Source organism: Haliotis asinina, chromosome 3 (assembly GCF_037392515.1).
Source record: "Haliotis asinina isolate JCU_RB_2024 chromosome 3, JCU_Hal_asi_v2, whole genome shotgun sequence".
In the NCBI taxonomy this organism is placed as follows: domain Eukaryota; kingdom Metazoa; phylum Mollusca; class Gastropoda; order Lepetellida; family Haliotidae; genus Haliotis; species Haliotis asinina.
The window spans coordinates 59,072,282-59,091,892 of record NC_090282.1 but is presented as its reverse complement, the minus strand read 5'-3'; the positions used below and the strand labels follow the sequence as shown (position 1 = coordinate 59,091,892).

Genomic DNA, 19,611 nt, shown 5'->3' with positions numbered 1-19,611 from the left:
CTCAAACAAACTGGTTTGCTATGTACCAGCTTTTTCAGAGATGCCAACCCCAAAGTGTTGCAAATAGTAGTTTCAACGTTCAAAATTAGTAGCTTGATCATAAAATTAGTCATCAACTTAATATACAAAGTCATGATGGATTCTGAGAAAAAAATGAATGATTTCTGAGAAAAAAGCGAATGATATTACAATCATGTGGTTAAATTACAATTACATTTGTTACTTGCAATCGTTCCAGTTCAAATATGTCATTGAATATGATGAATGGAAGGTATGTGAAGTCCGAAAATGTATTTCATCTTTGAAAATATGTTTTTTTCTATATACAATAATTTTAATGCATTTTATTCAGATTTCGTAAGATTTCTAGTGGAATTGTATTGGCATAGTTTGAAGTTAAAATTTGTAGCAACTACGCTAAATCATACTTTGTTACATGTTATAGCAACAAGGAAATTTGCCCTCCGAACTAATGTTTATTTGTATCATGAAGATGGTTATTCTGAATTGGTTGTTATGTCAAAGTCAACTTTCTTCTGTGTATTATGATCTTTACGTCTCACTCGTAATTATCTGTAAGTGACCATTCACGATTTATGACTTAGGATAATGGGTGATAAAAGAGAGGTGGTGGGGAGGACCCATTTTTTTCTGGGTAATGGGTCATCAGTTTTGTGCATGGGGAAGGTGAGGGTGAGTCAGCAATTTTGTTCATATAACTTTGTCCATAAGTGTCATGGGCAACAGGATGAGTGTCAGTTATCTGGATTTATACTATTTGTAATTAGGGCTACAGTGAAAAGGTGGCAAAACTAGTTGAGTAGAGTTGTGTAGTAAGTATTCATTATGTTTTTGCATCTTTTCGATATTTGACATTTTTCCTTTGTGTTCACAAACTCTCTATAACAATGTCAAGTGATCTTCAACTTTACTTTTGATGCCTTGTAATGACCTATTTCTGACTAAAGTAGTACACAAATGAAAAAGACTCATAAACTATATGTGTGTGTGTCTTGTGTATGGTGAGTCACACAATGTAAACATTCAAAGGTATGCAAAAGACTGACCATTGACCATACACTGAGCATCTCCTGAGATTTTTCAGTGAAACCTTGACATAGTGTAATAGATGTTTTAATCATAATCATAAATAAAGGATAAATAAATCATAAAACCTTCTCTTGCAACACATTCTTCTTCTGGGTATTATTTATTCAAACAATTTACAGGATAAGCTGACATACTTTGTATTAGCCTTTGAAAACTTACAGGACTGGAAGAGAAACTTTGAAAACTTACAGGACTGGAAGAGAAAATTACATCGAAACTGAATGAAACGGCCATCTTCAAATAAACCCTGGGATCACTGTATATTTTACGGACGCTTCCTTCAATTGCACTTAAAAACGAATTCATGGGAAAATGCCCGTAAATTCGAGATTGTTTGAAAGGTTTCAGCCATCCGATGAATTCTTTCGAATGTTGGTAGTCTGAGTAACTGTTCCCATAAAAATTTATAAACCATTTCCTGTTTATATATTGTCCTACATCAAGCAGTGCATCGCTGATTGCAACATTTAGATGGACAGCGGACCACACCAGAGATATTCTCCTACCTCAGCAGAACAGGAAAGTCACAAGTGCAGGAATCTCCCGTCACTGTTTGTCAGACGACCTGATCTGCACGTGCATTGGCTGATTATCACAGTTGACGAATTTTGCGTGGAACACCACGGACTTCATAAAACGAGTGTTTTTGGTATTGGATTTTTTATGAGATGGCAAAACATCACCGTTTCGTAATTAAAACTTAAATATATCACGAATACGGCTCCAATGATTGTCACTATGATATGTGATCAAATTGTTGGAGCGTTTAAGATTTATATACTATTTTCGGTGGACCTGTTTGTCGAAGTGTAAAAAAATAATTGACAAGAAATACTTATATGCGTTGTGTATCTATACTGACCGTTCTCCGAATGACTTTTCTGTTTGAGTAACTGTGACTATCACCCATACGTTCCTCTCACTGGCATCTGTCAGTGTCTACATGGCTTTATTGTATGGGGCAATCCACGATCAATGATTTGTCTTCTTGCCTATTCATAAAGAAGAATTCTAGCGAACGGCTCACATATTGTCTTGTGAAATCTTGGACATAAAAATGTCACACACTCATGAGTTAGTGAGTTTAGTCTTACGCCTGCTATTAGCACAACGTTCCACAATATCATGGCAGGGGACGCTAGAAACGAGATTCACATACGTACCCAAGTGGGGAATCACTTTAACCACTGGGCTACCACACCTAACTAACCATCTCATGAACCGTTTACTGCTGAACACGATATAAAATCTCCACGGTTTAAATTGAGTTTTCATTTCTTGCACACTTTTATTTCCTTATGTGTTTTTCCGTAAAATTTCAGGCACAATATTAAAACATAATGTTTTACTTCAAAGTAAATGATTTTGAAACATATTTTTAAACTGTGTTTTTGGTATGACAACATTTGCAAATCTGTTCCAAAATATGTTATGAAATATGTAGCCAGATGACTCTGTAAGCGTGCCATGTAGATGTAGTGATGTGTCATGTTGATCCAGTGACTTTTGTTGTGTGTCTTGTTTATCTAGCGGCATGTCATGTGTTGGTTAGTCATGTGGATGATATGATTTGTATGATGTACGTGAGTATCACGCAATGCCGGACCATTAGTTACCGTTCGTCGGTTTCCCTAACTTGCAAGAAGATCCGGTTTATGATAGAGGTACTTGATTGAGAGCGACGAATGACATGCAGAGAAACTCCACCCCAGTCAGTGACACCCTCGGTTTACTGATCAAAAGAACGCTTGGATAGAATATGACTGTGAGGTGCAGTCAGCGCTCAACGGTTTACCTAGCGCTTATCTCCCCTGTCTCCATAGTGACAACAGGTAAACGGATTTAACCTGACAAATAATATCAACTTACTTATTTACGTCATTTGTTTATGGCACTGGGATAATAAACACTGCACGGATGCATCAGAATTGATCTCCACCTGTCTACCTACGTGTTACGTTGGACACTAAAGATCGATCGTGAATGGACAAATCAAATCGTTTGTCAACACCAAGGGCTCGGTGAGGTAAGCGATATCAGAGAGTAGGGACCGTTCATAATTTATGGCTATGGAGTGCGGGTAGGGGTAATGATGATTTTAAGGGGAGGCTACCAGTGTTGTCCTGGGGAGGTCTGGTGGGGATGTCATCAACTTTTTAAACATGCATAATCATTCACTTTCTACCTGCTGTCAATCATCAACACGTCAGCATATTTTCTACAAAGGAATAGAACGATGTGACTGTAAATACACGCGATTAAATCAGAAAGCAAATGAAACTAAATTGCCCAGTTTTCTGTCATGGATGATTCAGAATGGTGATAATTTTATGGATATACAAGTTCTTTATTCTGCGATGGCCGAAGTTTCGACAAAGATTCTATTGTAGTTGAATCAATGTGGAAATGTCGCCTTTCACGGAATAAAGTTGTATTTTCATAAAATTATCATCATTCTTTATCATTCATCATCATTACTTATCACCCCCACATCTAAGATGCCCATCAACGAAATGAATGATTTACTATAACAGTTTTATTCCAACATACCAGATTTTTTCAGAGATCGCTCGAAATGGCATTCTTTTAAAAGATTTTAGTTCTATCAGTTTGAAATAGTTTACACAACTCAACTTGATTACGTTATATCATCACCTGGACTATTTAAGTATTTCTCGAACTTTGATGTAGGAAATAGAATAGAGAGTAAACACATGCCTTTGATTCTTAGGTTTACTGGTCCAGGTGAAAAACTGAAAGCTAAAGACGTAAGTAAGTGTAAGACGTGTAAGTGCATTCATGTGCAGATGGAATAATGATCACATTAGCACTTTCATTGAAAAAATATCAAGCATAGGTTTGCATTTAGACAATTTCATAAATGTCTGAGAGAAGGATGTGGATTTAGCCATAGAGTCATTTGTAAGATATTTACTTGATGCGGCATACTGTATGCGGAAGAGAGTGTCTGTCATCCCGAAAGTATTCACATGTTATGGACCAGAGTGTTATAAGGCAAAAGAGAAAGCTAAGCGCAGTCTACGCATATTTAGACGAAACAGAAATTCACTGTACAAAACCCAATCATGCAGACTTTTATATAGGTATAAAGGTCTATGTAGACAGTGATAACGCAAATACTTATATCACAAAACAAAGAAACTATATCCTGCAAGGAACAATTCCATAGTATTTTGGAGGGAGCTGAGAAAGATTTCAAAGCTTAAATGCTCTACGAATAGTATAACTAAAGAAAGATGGTATGATCATTTTATGAACTTTCCAATAGGACACATATAGCCGAACTAGATGCACTGCTCAATTTAGACCAATCTGTAGAAATGGGTGAAGTTGATAAGGAGATACTCGAATCCATCATAACCAAGGATGAAATTCACAAGGCTATACAGTGTATGAAAAATGGTAAATCTCCAGGAATTGATAACGTCCTCATAGAAATGATTAAAACAAGTGAATCTAAAATAATGCCTTTTCTGTTGGCAATGTTTAATAAAATATTTTCAAATGGTTGTTTTCCACAAGCGTGGAGTAAAGCAATCATAGTTCCTCTGCATACAAAAAGGTGATGTAAATATTCCCGATATTTTTCGACGGATATCTCTACTCAGCTCATTCGGGAAAATATATACTAGTATTCTGAATGAAAGACTAACAAAATGGACAAATGGTATGGATAAAGTTTCTGAAACGAAAGCTGGTTTTCGGAAGGGCTATTCAGTTGTTGATCGCATCTTCACATTGTACGCCATTGTCGAGAAAAAGCTATGTCGAAGAAGAAAAAAAGACATACGTGGCTTTCATTGATTTTAAAAAAGCTTTTGATTTTGTAAATAGAGATAAACTATGGAAATTACTCTCATACGGTGTAAACGGCAAAATGTTACAATCTCTTAGGAGCATATATAAAACAGTGAAATCGCGTGTCAGGGTACAATCTGAGCTAACGGAGCATTTTAATTGTCCATTTGGATTACGGCAGGGTTACGTCAATGTTATTCTCATTATTCATAAATAATCTTTCGAAGTGCACCATAATTTGTTCTGCGTAGTTTTAAACTCACCTCAGAGAGAGTGAGTGAGTTTGATTTTACGCCCCCTCTTAGCAATAAGCCTGCAATATCACGACGCGGGACACTAGAAATTGGCCTCACACTCCTGTACCCAAGTGGGAAATCGAACCCCGGCACTGGATTACTTCAGTTCACTGATGTTCTAATGGTCGAGCTGCAATAACATGATGCTGTTTGCTGTATGTCACTTTCTAATGTATTTTTAAGAAGGAGGGACGGATACCTCAGTATATGTGCTCACTGATAGGTAATTGCTTTGTGGACACAGAAAAGTAACTAAAAGTTATGTCTGCCCGTATGTGTGTCTGTCTTTCTGCCTCTCAGTCAGGTACTTTAAATAGCCCTCCCCATTTGGGGCGAACTGTGTTTCTTACGTAAACTCCTTGTAGACACACGATGCCCCTGGACACCAGTTTCTTTCCCATTATCTTACTGTCCAGCACACGATGCCCCTGGACACCAGTTTCTTTCCCATTATATTACTGTCCAGCACACGATGCCCCTGGACACCAGTTTCTTTCCCATTATATTACTGTCCAGCACACGATGCCCCTGGACACCAGTTTCTTTCCCATTATATTACTGTCCAGCACACGATGCCCCTGGACATCAGTTTCTTTCCCATTATCTTACTGTCCAGCACACGATGCCCCTGGACACCAGTTTCTTTCCCATTATATTACTGTCCAGCACACGATGCCCCTGGACATCAGTTTCTTTCCCATTATATTACTGTCCAGCACACGATGCCCCTGGACACCAGTTTCTTTCCCATTATATTACTGTCCAGCACACGATGCCCCTGGACATCAGTTTCTTTCCCATTATATTACTGTCCAGCACACGATGCCCCTGGACATCAGTTTCTTTCCCATTATATTACTGTCCAGCACACGATGCCCCTGGACATCAGTTTCTTTCCCATTATATTACTGTCCAGCACACGATGCCCCTGGACACCAGTTTCTTTCCCATTATATTACTGTCCAGCACACGATGCCCCTGGACATCAGTTTCTTTCCCATTATATTACTGTCCAGCACACGATGCCCCTGGACACCAGTTTCTTTCCCATTATATTACTGTCCAGCACACGATGCCCCTGGACATCAGTTTCTTTCCCATTATCTTACTGTCCAGCACACGATGCCCCTGGACATCAGTTTCTTTCCCATTATATTACTGTCCAGCACACGATGCCCCTGGACATCAGTTTCTTTCCCATTATCTTACTGTCCAGCACACGATGCCCCTGGACACCAGTTTCTTTCCCATTATATTACTGTCCAGCACACGATGCCCCTGGACATCAGTTTCTTTCCCATTATATTACTGTCCAGCACACGATGCCCCTGGACACCAGTTTCTTTCCCATTATATTACTGTCCAGCACACGATGCCCCTGGACATCAGTTTCTTTCCCATTATATTACTGTCCAGCACACGATGCCCCTGGACATCAGTTTCTTTCCCATTATATTACTGTCCAGCACACGATGCCCCTGGACATCAGTTTCTTTCCCATTATATTACTGTCCAGCACACGATGCCCCTGGACACCAGTTTCTTTCCCATTATCTTACTGTCCAACACACGATGCCCCTGGACACCAGCTTCTTTCCCATTATATTACTGTCCAGCACACGATGCCCCTGGACATCAGTTTCTTTCCCATTATATTACTGTCCAGCACACGATGCCCCTGGACACCAGTTTCTTTCCCATTATATTACTGTCCAGCACACGATGCCCCTGGACATCAGTTTCTTTTCCATTATATTACTGTCCAGCACACGATGCCCCTGGACATCAGTTTCTTTCCCATTATATTACTGTCCAGCACACGATGCCCCTGGACACCAGTTTCTTTTCCATTATATTACTGTCCAGCACACGATGCCCCTGGACATCAGTTTCTTTCCCATTATATTACTGTCCAGCACACGATGCCCCTGGACATCAGTTTCTTTCCCATTATATTACTGTCCAGCACACGATGCCCCTGGACACCAGTTTCTTTCCCATTATATTACTGTCCAGCACACGATGCCCCTGGACATCAGTTTCTTTCCCATTATATTACTGTCCAGCACACGATGCCCCTGGACACCAGTTTCTTTCCCATTATATTACTGTCCAGCACACGATGCCCCTGGACATCAGTTTCTTTCCCATTATATTACTGTCCAGCACACGATGCCCCTGGACATCAGTTTCTTTCCCATTATATTACTGTCCAGCACACGATGCCCCTGGACATCAGTTTCTTTCCCATTATCTTACTGTCCAGCACACGATGCCCCTGGACACCAGTTTCTTTCCCATTATATTACTGTCCAGCACACGATGCCCCTGGACATCAGTTTCTTTCCCATTATATTACTGTCCAGCACACGATGCCCCTGGACACCAGTTTCTTTCCCATTATATTACTGTCCAGCACACGATGCCCCTGGACATCAGTTTCTTTCCCATTATATTACTGTCCAGCACACGATGCCCCTGGACATCAGTTTCTTTCCCATTATATTACTGTCCAGCACACGATGCCCCTGGACATCAGTTTCTTTCCCATTATATTACTGTCCAGCACACGATGCCCCTGGACACCAGTTTCTTTCCCATTATCTTACTGTCCAACACACGATGCCCCTGGACACCAGCTTCTTTCCCATTATATTACTGTCCAGCACACGATGCCCCTGGACATCAGTTTCTTTCCCATTATATTACTGTCCAGCACACGATGCCCCTGGACACCAGTTTCTTTTCCATTATATTACTGTCCAGCACACGATGCCCCTGGACATCAGTTTCTTTTCCATTATATTACTGTCCAGCACACGATGCCCCTGGACATCAGTTTCTTTCCCATTATATTACTGTCCAGCACACGATGCCCCTGGACACCAGTTTCTTTTCCATTATATTACTGTCCAGCACACGATGCCCCTGGACATCAGTTTCTTTCGCAATATTAATATTTCTGTAAGCATCTTGATATTAAAAAAACTGTTTATCCAATGAAATGTGATATTATTCACCACTTACTGTAAAGTTACAAAAATATCAAAATTGGACTTTGTTCAATGTTTTTTTTTTCTGTATCAATGTGTTGTATGTTCTCTAAGTCTGTATGTATGGGTTTTTTAAAGAATGAAATGTCTGTTCTGTTAACAAGGTTCAGTTACATAGCTAAATCCTAATTAGTTAGGGTTAATCCATTCTATCAGATAGGGGAGTAAGGTGTGTTTTCTTTGCTAATCACGTGCACCTACTCCACAATCTCACAAGTGGGAGTCTCACAACTGAGAGTTCCCACAAATTGGAGTGAACTTTGGCAGACAGGCAGCTGACAGACACTGAGCTTAGAATCTTAATTAGGGTAACACGTACGGGTGTGATCGAACAGTCCACTGTCGAATGAGTAGAATATGGTGAACATGAAACAGGTTCGTTACTGAGAAGTTTGAGCGTGTGCAGGCAGAGCATATTTGTGATTAAATCATTATCCGTCTTCTCTTCTCAAAATGTTTAACTATCAATTACTATCGAATATAAAACCAGGTTTGTTACTGTGAGGTTTAATCGTGTTTATTGATAAAAACATAGTTTATTCATTCAAGAAAAGGATTGGGCACAAGTTATCCAGCTTACGAAAGCCCTCGCCCAATAATGGTATATGTACACAAATAACTGAGAAAACGTTTCGAGGCATGAAAACATTCTTATTTTCTGTGAATGAGAGACCCGCTTTGCCGTATAAAATAAGATTCATACCAATCAGTGTACCAATGTAATAATTATCTGTTTACTAATCTTAGCTCTTCGTGACACCCCAAGAGTTAAGAATACCCGACATTGGATGTTGTATTTTTGAACAAGATGCAAATAATTTATTTATCCCTTTCTTTCCAGAAAACCAGAAAGAAGAGTTTATGTGCTTTGTCACGTGAAAGCAAGTCCTCTTTCCTATGGGATGTGGAACGAGTTTTCCAGCGATTCCTCCAGACCGCAATTTGGCATCACGAGAAGAATCCCGCCTTATTGAAGAAAACGATAGCGGGATTTTGGATGGTGACTCCGCTGATGGGACCATCCAGTCCAACAGTAACACGGGGTTGGTAGAAGGTGCATCTGATATGCAGCAGATACAGACTCAAGAGGAACAAAAGTTACCTGCTTCTAGCATATCACCTGACGAGACTCCAACCCAGCTGCCCATAATGAATACAGATATACCTCCTTTCAACCAGGACTGTCTGAAGGTGGCTCAGCAGTTAGTCAACAAACATCCTCAGCTACAATCCGGGTTTGAAGACATCAACTCCTTGATAAATGCCCTCGAAGACGATCCCACGCTGAAGTCAAACGGAGAACAAATTAGGGTGCTCGCACATAAGGCATTAATACTTTCATTCACGAACAGTGATGAGTCCCACAGACTGATATTTGCAGAGTACCTGTCCTACACGCGCGCTGCTGATGCTATCTATAAGGCATACAGTTTGTGTCTTAAAGCTAGCAACCTTGAGTTCTTGACGGATAAAGTAGCTCGAGCACAGCTCACGTCAGAAGGCTGCTACCAATTTGTCCGTACTATTAGGATGTTGTTGTGGAACTACACAGATGCCAGTGTCCAGTTCTGCGAGAGGGTCTGCAACAGTGGCCTCCTGAGATATTTTGTGGGGGACCTAGAGGCTATTCTGAAGGAAACTGGTAGCCCCGACAATGTATGTACCAAACTCTCAACATTGCATCATAAGGGATCGTTCATAAGTACTGGAGTGTATGTGTGTGCATGTGTGAGTCCGCGTGATGAATTCAAGGGATGGGGGTGGGACCTGGGGATGGGCACCCATTTTGTCCTTGGGGGTAAGGGGTCCGTCAGTTTTGTACACATGGGTGGGTGGGGGTGTTGGGGTGACATTGACTTTATAGATGACATGTAAGAGGGGTCACTCACTCACTCACTCACTGTGCATATACCCACCTTGTACATAAATGTCAGTAGGGTTGGTGGAGGGGAGTGCCATTCGCATGTTTCATGATTCTTCATAAAATCACTAACACCTACCTAGCTATAACTTATGAAAGGTCTCACTAGCGTACAGGACTAATAGGACTATCAATATTTCCCATTAGATCTTTTAATGGTATTTGGAAGTGTTATACATAAAGGACGGAAGGAATGCTAATTTCTGTATTCAAGGTCGCACGCCCGTATCGCTATCAAGGCTTTAGAGAAACAAGCATGGATTATGTCAAACTGTTGTAAAACTGTCCAAACTGTTGCCTAGTCCAGACGCGAATTTATTTACAAACCGCCGTCATAAACAAACAAACAAACAATGGCTTACAGAGAATTTCTGTTGACGGCCTGTTGTTCACCCTTGTTGTGCAGGTATCCGTACGTGACCCCTTCTTCCGGTCTGCCAGGGGAGTCCTCCACAACTGCACCAACAACCCTATCACTCGCCAACCTATCAGGGAGCTGGGTACAGTTTCTGTTGCCATGGGTTATCTCAAAGGTGACGTACCAGGTGAGCGACACCAACAAGAATGAAAGACTGCAATATATACAATTTATATTCTGAACGTGACAACGCAAGTTTGGAAAACATGCAATCTCATAAAAGTAAGTGTTCATGTTTATGTCTTCTATTTAAAAACTTGACAAGAAGCCAGAGTTGCGTTTCTTTTGATGTTCAGTGTACTGCTGGTTCATGAAACCAGTTATAAAATAGTTAGAAAGCTATAAAATAGATAGGCCAAACAAATATCTTTAAACACTGTTGATGTGATGATCCTAAGATTGAACTGGTATGAAGTGCTAGTCGACTGTTGTCAGAGTAGTTGACGTGGTTGATGCGTGTGATCGTATTCCAGTCGGGCTCGTAAGCAGATCACAGTAGTTCGCGAGACCTGAGTACTTCCGGTAACAAAAAAAGCCGTTTCAAACCTTTTCAAATGGTCTCATGGTTGTCAGGTGACAATCAGGAACCCGATATTCCTTACAGGAATAATTAAATTCCGATTCCCCAAATTATTCAAATATTGAGACTGTCAATATTTGTCCGATCTAGTAAACACATATTTGGTGGGCGCGCAATTTGGAACCAGAACTGGTTCATGAGTATAGGCTTGTCACCGGAAATTTGGTACCGGAAGCAAGCTTGCACCGTCTCGCATAACGTAAGTGGGTGAGTGTAAAGGAAGCCGAGAACCAGTTAAGTGCTTAAAGTAAGCCCCACGCGAGACTTACAGGTCTTAAATCTTTAAGGTGTGTAACATAGCTTGTCATCAGGCCATAGACAGTTTCTCCATTTACAGTTTGTCCCAAATAGCCAGTGATATGTTGTAAATAACATCTTCTAGGAAATAAAATGGCACTATAAGTACTAAATGTGCTTGATGGGGTATTATTCTAACAGGCATTTTGTCGTTACCGCCTAAATTTTGAACCATTGGACCCACTTCACAAACCTAACTATGTCTATCAGGGAGTATTTGTTTAACCTACAGAGGTGTATAATGTGTGAAGCCCATATCTGGTATCCCCCGTTATGACACTGCAGGAATAACTAGTGGTAAAACTAGTCTCACTGACTTTTCCACCTTTCTTGATTCAACAGAAATTAAGATGATGATTCTTCTGCTGCTGGCTAACATAATTGACGAGGATGACAATAGAGCTCTTCTAGCAGACAGCACCGTCTTTACCATAATGTTGAACATGATCGTGGACGCCTGGAGTGACCAACGGCATCGCTGCAAAGGCTTCTCTGCATCTGAGCTGATTGCTGGGCTCACGGGACTGGCGAAAAATGACGACAATAAAAAGATCCTCACAGAAAAGGGAGCGATCGATGTTCTAGTGACTGTGATGCAGGAAGGATCAGATGACGAGCGAGAGAAGGCAGTCCAGTGTGTTTGGGAGCTTGCATTCGACAAGGATAATCAACGAATATTTTTGGTAAAGTAAAGTCTAGTGTCATCATCCTGGTGTGCTATATGAATGTTCAAAGAGTATAAATTAGTTGAAAAATGGATTTCGGATAAGAATTACATCGTCTTTACCACTTCTAATAGATATGGGTGCGATGGGGTAGTCTAATGGTTAAAGTGTTCGCTCGTCACATCGATGACCTGGGTTCGATTCTCCACATGGGTACATTTCAAAGTGTGCACAAGTCATCACAAGTCATATTTCTAAACCAAATGGATTCATTTCTTTACTGGTCACCATTGTTTGATATTTTTGGTGAAAAGGTGGGGCGGTCGGGTCTAGTGGCTAAAAACACAAGGATCTGAGTTCGATTTCCCCCATGGGAAAATGTGTGAAGCCCATTTGTGGTGCCCCCCACGATGATATTGATGGAACATTCCTAGATGCGGCGTAACACTAAAGTGTAATTCGTCCTTATAGATATAAGTGTGGGTTAATTAATGTGGTGGTTAATTATAGCTGTTGGTTAAATTGCTTTCTTGTGTTGCCACAGACACGGGTTCAATTCCTGATATGGATAAAATGCGTGAAGCCAATTTCTGTTGTCCTTCGGTCGCGATATTGCTTTAAAAACGCTAAATAAAGATATCCACACAAGTGTAATACACATAGAATCAGTCATCCAGTCAAATAATTATTATCAAATTATTTCACAGGATTAAGGGATTTAGTCAACTTCTCAAATATCACAATTAACATCCAGTACTGGTTTCTTCGTTTACCGATCTATGGAGTGACGAATGTGCTTTGTTTTCAAAGAAGTCCCTATTTGTTGAGATGTTGGGTTATGTTACAGGAAAATTCTCAACTGATGGCGATACTAAGAAAACTGAACGAGTCACAAGACAAGAAACTGTCCAAAGTTGCCGGGGGCGCTCTTTGGGCCATCACCCAGGAGCAGAAGAAAGGGAATCAAAGTGAGAGAACGTTCATTTCATCCTGGACATATATTTTACACAAGTTGTTTCATTTCAACTAGTAGAGTGAGACAAAATATCGCTTGAATTAATTTTGATCCTCCTTTCAATTTGAAGGAGTCACCTAAATTATACTCTGCCCAAAAGTACCTGGTAATATATGTTGCGTGTTCAAAATGCATTTCAGGTGATTGAATATTGGCGATACTTTAGGTCTCCTCCCAGATTTAAATGTCTTTGAACTGAAAAATTGTTTCAGTTTGTAAATTGTTTCTAAAGATTGTATCCCACCTTCCTGTCGAGCAGAAATGAAGACGAATGATGTGGTGAAGAAGGACGAAAAGCTGCAGGATGCAGGTCACATTATGATCAGTTATCAGTGGGCGGATCAGAAAATGCTTGTCAAGGTAGTTTTCTAGTACTCCGATATGATCTCATGAGAGCATTTACTGTTTTAAGCCTTTGTTTGTTATATCCTAATGTCTGTCTATACCGGGTTGTGTCTATGATTCGCTGTGTTGACTGTGGCCAAGGAAAGCTATACCCATTGCTTCTTCTCTTGGCTTTATTTTCACAACAACATGGGTTTCAACAAGTGATGAACAACGAGGAGAGTTCTGTGGATATACAACTTCTTTAATATAAATAAGTATATCCCTAGACATATTCCCTTTGTTCATTATACCAACTTCAAAATGCCACTTAAAGAAGTAAGTTCAACAAAGTGGTAAATTACTTCGGATTTTCCGTTCCGAGATGCACTGAAATGCTGATCAAAGCTGCGTAAAAACGAAAAAATCCGTTCGTTTTCTTGTAATTATATACCTGTATTTAAGGTGAAGGAGTTTTTGAAAGGACACAACTTTAAGGTGTGGATGGACATCGACAACATGGAAGGGTCCACGCTGCAGGCGATGGCGGAGGCCGTTCAGAACGCGTCGGTGGTGTTGGTGTGTATGTCGGAGAGGTACAAGCTGAGCCTGAACTGCAGGTCAGGTGAGTAGGGCAACTAATTTCAGTTTCCTTAGAGGTTGATAGCATTGGCCTATTTAACACAATATTCACACCAATAGACTGTGGAAATCCACTGGCGCTGCATTTAGCATTGTCTCAGGACACGTGACTTGGATGATACGTCATCGTATCCCAAATGCATAGATTGATGTTTATGATGTCAATCGGTGGATTGTCTGGTCCAGATTCGATTATTAACAGTTAGCTTGAGTATTGCAGAGTGCGATGTGACACAACCCATACACAAACAACCACAAACATCCTGTCTAGTTCTAGAAGGGACAATATGTTTACTTTTCATCATATCCTGAACAGTCACCTACAAGCTAATCCTTGAAGGGATATTTACTTCCGGTCTAATTCTTCTAGCAAACTCACTGGGTGATTAAAGACATTTTCACCTTAAAAGTGCACGTTTTAACCCGGTCACATGTCAGACTGGGTGTGAAATTAGCAGTAGATATTAAAGGTGAATTAAATCCTTCCTCCTCTTTGTCAGATTTGAAAACAAAAAACCCTCAAAACAGTGAATGTCTTCTGGTGGGTGTCAGAAAAAAATGCCCCAGTGCTTTGACCTGCATAGCTTATGTACTGTGATACAGAGCTATACCCCAGAGGATTTGCCGGAAACGTTTTACCACACAGAGCTTGACTAAAACGATTTTACTTTACAGAAGCTGAGTATGCCTTTGACCTTCGGAAGCCAATAATACCGCTCCTCCTACAGAGAGACTACAAACCCGATGGCTGGCTGGGATTGATTAAAGGGGCAAAACTCTTCTTCGACTTCAGCGGAAAATACCCTTTCGAAAAGAAAGCTTCGGAGTTGGTAAAGGAACTTGGTGCTCGGGGGAAGGCAGGCTCGTCAGCCGATAGTATTGACGTGAGTGCAACATTTGTGTCCAATCAGATACGTATGTGAAACAGCAATGCCCTTAAACGAGCTTCACTGGTGTGTCCTTCATCTGATTAAAAACGAAGGGGATTTATATCTCAAATTGATATCACAAGTGGTAGCGTCATAGTTTTCTCCAGACATATATAATATCTCGTGGGCATAAAGGCGAAGTAGGAAATACAGCGATTTTGACGTACTGGAAAGCCTAGGTGGAAAGCCTATTAGTCATGCTTTAAATCGCTTTAACCATCTCTGTGACAAAGGAGTAATATTTGTTCAGGAAGAACCATTGAAATCAACACAAACAGAAACATCAACATATATTATCTTTGTTATTTAGGAATGATATGATACCTCATTAGAAAATATATTTAGAAAATCATAAACTAAGTTTTCAGTATCTTTAATTTTTTTAAAGAATATTTTTCTAAAACACTGATTTTATTAATACAGGTTAATCTGGACGAATACACGTAGGTGGCAGCGTCAGCTGCAGGATTAACGAGATGCCCATCTACGTAGTGTCTTTGTTCATATCTCATTGCCACCGATTTCTTCTGCATTGTTTCAGGGGCAGACAACTGCAATTGTGAAGTCCCAACCGTCTGATGCTGGTCGGGGCGCTAGTGGTACATCCAACTGGTCACTAAAAGATGTCCAAAACTGGCTTTGTAAACTGAACTTGGAAAAGTAAGTGTCTGATAAACATTGATAATAGGGCCACGTTTCATCATGCTCCTCTGATCAGTTCACGGAGCTCTAGACTTTAATTTTGATTCAAAACGGGTCAGACTTACGGCCTTACCCGTGCCAGAACTTGCTGTTTTGGATCGACATATAGTATGTTCCACTGGCATATCAAACTTTCGTCTCACACAGGTGTGTTATATATTTTTACAATCACCATCAGCGAGTTGAAGGATTTCTCGAGTTTGGGTCCGGAGTGGCTCTAAGTCACTGAAGTGAAAGAATGATGTATGTTGAATTTGCCCAATTTGGGAATACTTCTGCTCCCTCATTCAGGTCAGAGTTCACCTCTGTTTTTCAGACACGGTTCGCTGAAAAGTCTCACCGGAAAACAGCTGATGTTTCTTCACAAGGTATCATACAAGGTAAAAACTGGATACTCCAAAGGTCGGGCAGGTTATTTTTATAATATTGCATCACGATTACTCGGGAATGAAATTCGGGATATTTAAATCATGTGCCTCTCAGTTACTTTTGAATTTGAGTATTTACTAAAGTAGATATTCAGAAATTTCATTGCTCAACGATAACCTTTTCTTTTGTTTACAGGCACCAGAATTCTTCTACAATTATATCAAAACTGACCTGAAGTTGAACAGTCTGGAAGATCTGATGATCTTCAGTGAGGCTGTGGAAAATTTGTAGCAGATCATTTTTTCAATATAATAACTGTTTTCAGTAATCAAACAGGGGTAATTCTTCACCATCCTGTCTCAATGTGATCTTCATTTGTACGGATCAACCTAGTATACTAGTGTACTTCTAGCATCTGTGATTCGACCTATTGACAACATCGATAGTTTTGAGGTGACTGTGATACATATGCTTACGACAGTGGCTGCGCTGAGGTGAACGTAACTCCAATGCATACGACAGACTTACGACAGTTGTTGCGCTTTGATCGCTTACTGTTACGGGGCCCTGGAACGGGAGTAACTCGCCGTGTCGCCGTTCCAATACTGCTTGTCGTTTGTATGATATTCCTACATTGTAAAATGTGAGTATAGGACGGACTACCTGCACTGTTGTAGGAGTAACTCGACATGTCGACATTACAATACTGCTTGTTACTTGCAGGATATTCCTACTTTGAAAAAATGTGAGTATAGGAAGGGCTACCGGCGCTGGTTGAGGAGCAACTCGACATGTCGACTTTACGATACTGCGGCGGTTTACTATGTCGTGAGGTTCAGATGTAAATTACGAACTGTCACTCACTCAACTGACACTCACATCTCGACATGTACAGCGGGACGTCGGTCGTTGTACTACCCCACCAGCGCGGGTGTATTTCCTCGATAAAACAGGGTATTGGTGGAGAACAGTCCTCACCTCGTAATCGAAGTCATAAAGAAAATGAAAACATTATTGTCTATTTTTATGAGGAATGACAACTAGACATGCCCATAAAATGTTTTTTCTCTGTTTTCAATGCGCGTTCACCACCGATGAGGTGGCTTGCTGGTTAAGCCGTTTACTCCAAAGATGCGGGTTCGAAACTTCACACGGATGACGTATCACGCATGAGACACTTACGGTCCAGTAGAAATTAAGTGCCATAAATTTCAAATTGCCATACCGGTCTAACGTATGCACTTAGCATGATTGCTCAGCATGGCATTTCTATTCAGAAAACGACAATAACAAATTGTTGAGATAAAAGTACTTGTTTAATTCTTTATAGTAACTCTTTTCTATATTAAATGTATGTTAAAGTACCCAAACTGGTAGGTTGAATCAACAAAGATTCATTTCAAGAGCTGAGTAAGGTCGGCACCCATTAAGTTTGATCATTATTCATGTTGACATTCCATCCGATGCAAAGTGCTTATTTACCAACTTGGAATTTATTTAAGTCTTTTCCAAGTACATTTACTACACTTACTACACTACACATTTAGTATGACGACTCGGATATGTAAGACAGCATAATACAAAGTGGATGTGTTTATTTGTTATGATCCATTTTTGCACTAACGTAATTCTGGGCGACAATGTTGTGACAGTTACATCTCAAAACAAAGCAGTCTGTCCAAGCCGGCTGAAAATAGCAAACAATCATGTTTAGAGAAAGTAGTTCATGAAATACGCGGTTGCCAACTGTTGTCTGATAAATTGATTTTACAAGATGAAATAACGGAAAATGAACATATCTCTCATAAGTTCTCTGTGTCCAGTATAACTGAAATAGCCAGTGTCATGAACGTGAGACGTTTGCTTTGGTACCTCCTGACATACTGGTCTCGTTTTCACCTGACATTTTCGCACACACTACCATCACAAAAATAATTGGGACATACAATCATTATTCATTTGCTCGGCTTTATTTCATTACACATTATTCATGCATGAGACAAAGCTTAAAAAATTAGGTAAAACCTTTTTTCAAGTAATTTTAAAGACCCGTACCTACATTGTGCCAATCGCGTCCAGTATTGAAATATTTTGCATATATACACTGATATGTTCATTCACTTAACGTAATAATAATGGTTGTGACATTTGTTTGAGTTGCACTTGAGATATGACCAGGTTTTGCCTATTGGAATACGACGTTGCGAGAGAATTACTTCGCTCTTGGCGAAAAAGAATTAAAAATGATAAAACCTCTCCGCAACTTTACAATTTTGAAAGAATTTGAACCATATCTCCAGCCCACCAAGAACTATCGGGAAAACATGCAGGCTCCCCAACACTGCAGTCTTCTGCACTACACAGATTGTCAGAAGGGCTGTGCTCCCGGTGGAGAATTTTGCGAATCCGGGCACTCTCCTGATCTACGCCAACAGAACAGGAGATACCAGATCAGTGGCACCGAGGACAATGTGGAGTCCTGGGATGCAAACGAGACATTACAAAGGCGACGTCTTCATATTTACAATGTTGTTCCTGAATCTTGCCTCACACTGCTGTCAAAAGGGACAGAAAATTCAATGATATAAATAAATTTATTGGCTTTATCAAAAGGGACAAGATCGGGTTTGTAGGCAGGGACTTTCCTGAGGCTGTATATGGGCCTATTCCAAAGACATTTCAAAGCACCATGGCGCACTGGTCATGTTCAGGATCGTATGATGGATGGACATCGGAGTCAAAGCCAGAAGCATGGCGGAACCGGTAGTAGTACAGCGAGCCATGGCATCATGTCTTTTAAGATATATGCAAAGGAAGGGCATCCACTGATAAGGTGTTAGACAGTCTCTGTAAATTCAGTACATAGTCGATATTTCCTGTTAATATTTTGTTTAGGTGTGAATGAGCTTTTTACGCCGCACTCAGCAATATGTTAGCTATATGGCGGCGGTCTGTAAATAATCGAATCTGGACCAGGTAATCCAGTGATCAACAGCATGACCAACTGGGAACCGATGACATATGTCACCCAAGTCAACGAGCCTGACCACCCGATCCCGTTAGTCGCCTCTTACAAGAATCTTTGCCGCCTTTTATGGCAAGCATGGGTTGCCTATACCCAGGATCTTCACGGGTCTTTTGTTTATTAATCAAATTTTGACAACACACACACACACACACACACACACACACACACTCACTCACACAAACACTCTCTCACACACACACTTTCTCTCTCACATACTCTCTCACACTCACACACACACTCTCTCTCACAAACACTTTCTCTCAAACACTCTCTCACACACACACTCACATACCCACACTCTCTCACACGCACACACACTCTCTCTCTCGCACACACTCTCTCACACACACACTCTCTCACACTCACACACGCTCTCACACACACTCTCACACACGCACACGCTCTCTCACACACACACTGTAATACACGCACACACACGGTAA

The 19,611-nt window shown here is 40.6% G+C and overlaps 2 protein-coding genes across 4 annotated transcripts in view; one reads left to right on the top strand and one right to left on the bottom strand.

Annotated features, from left to right (window-relative positions):
- Positions 1-1,704, bottom strand: part of LOC137276944 (uncharacterized) — a 187,230-nt gene extending 185,526 nt beyond the window's left edge. The window contains exon 1 of one of the 3 annotated variants that reach the window (XM_067808595.1): positions 1,617-1,704. The gene's annotated coding sequence lies outside the window, so the exon portion shown is untranslated. The other 2 variants (XM_067808596.1, XM_067808597.1) reach the window with 2 other exon arrangements.
- A 1,240-nt stretch (positions 1,705-2,944) lies between these two features.
- On the top strand, positions 2,945-17,151 carry LOC137276942 (uncharacterized). The gene is made up of 11 exons (XM_067808593.1): positions 2,945-3,136; positions 9,120-9,934; positions 10,606-10,744; positions 11,837-12,177; positions 13,007-13,127; positions 13,434-13,534; positions 13,964-14,123; positions 14,816-15,024; positions 15,611-15,729; positions 16,088-16,151; positions 16,336-17,151. Exons 2-11 carry the CDS (start codon positions 9,176-9,178, stop codon positions 16,429-16,431), a joined length of 2,109 nt encoding a protein of 702 aa, XP_067664694.1. The 5' UTR covers positions 2,945-3,136; positions 9,120-9,175; the 3' UTR covers positions 16,432-17,151.
- Positions 17,152-19,611: the final 2,460 nt, after the last annotated feature.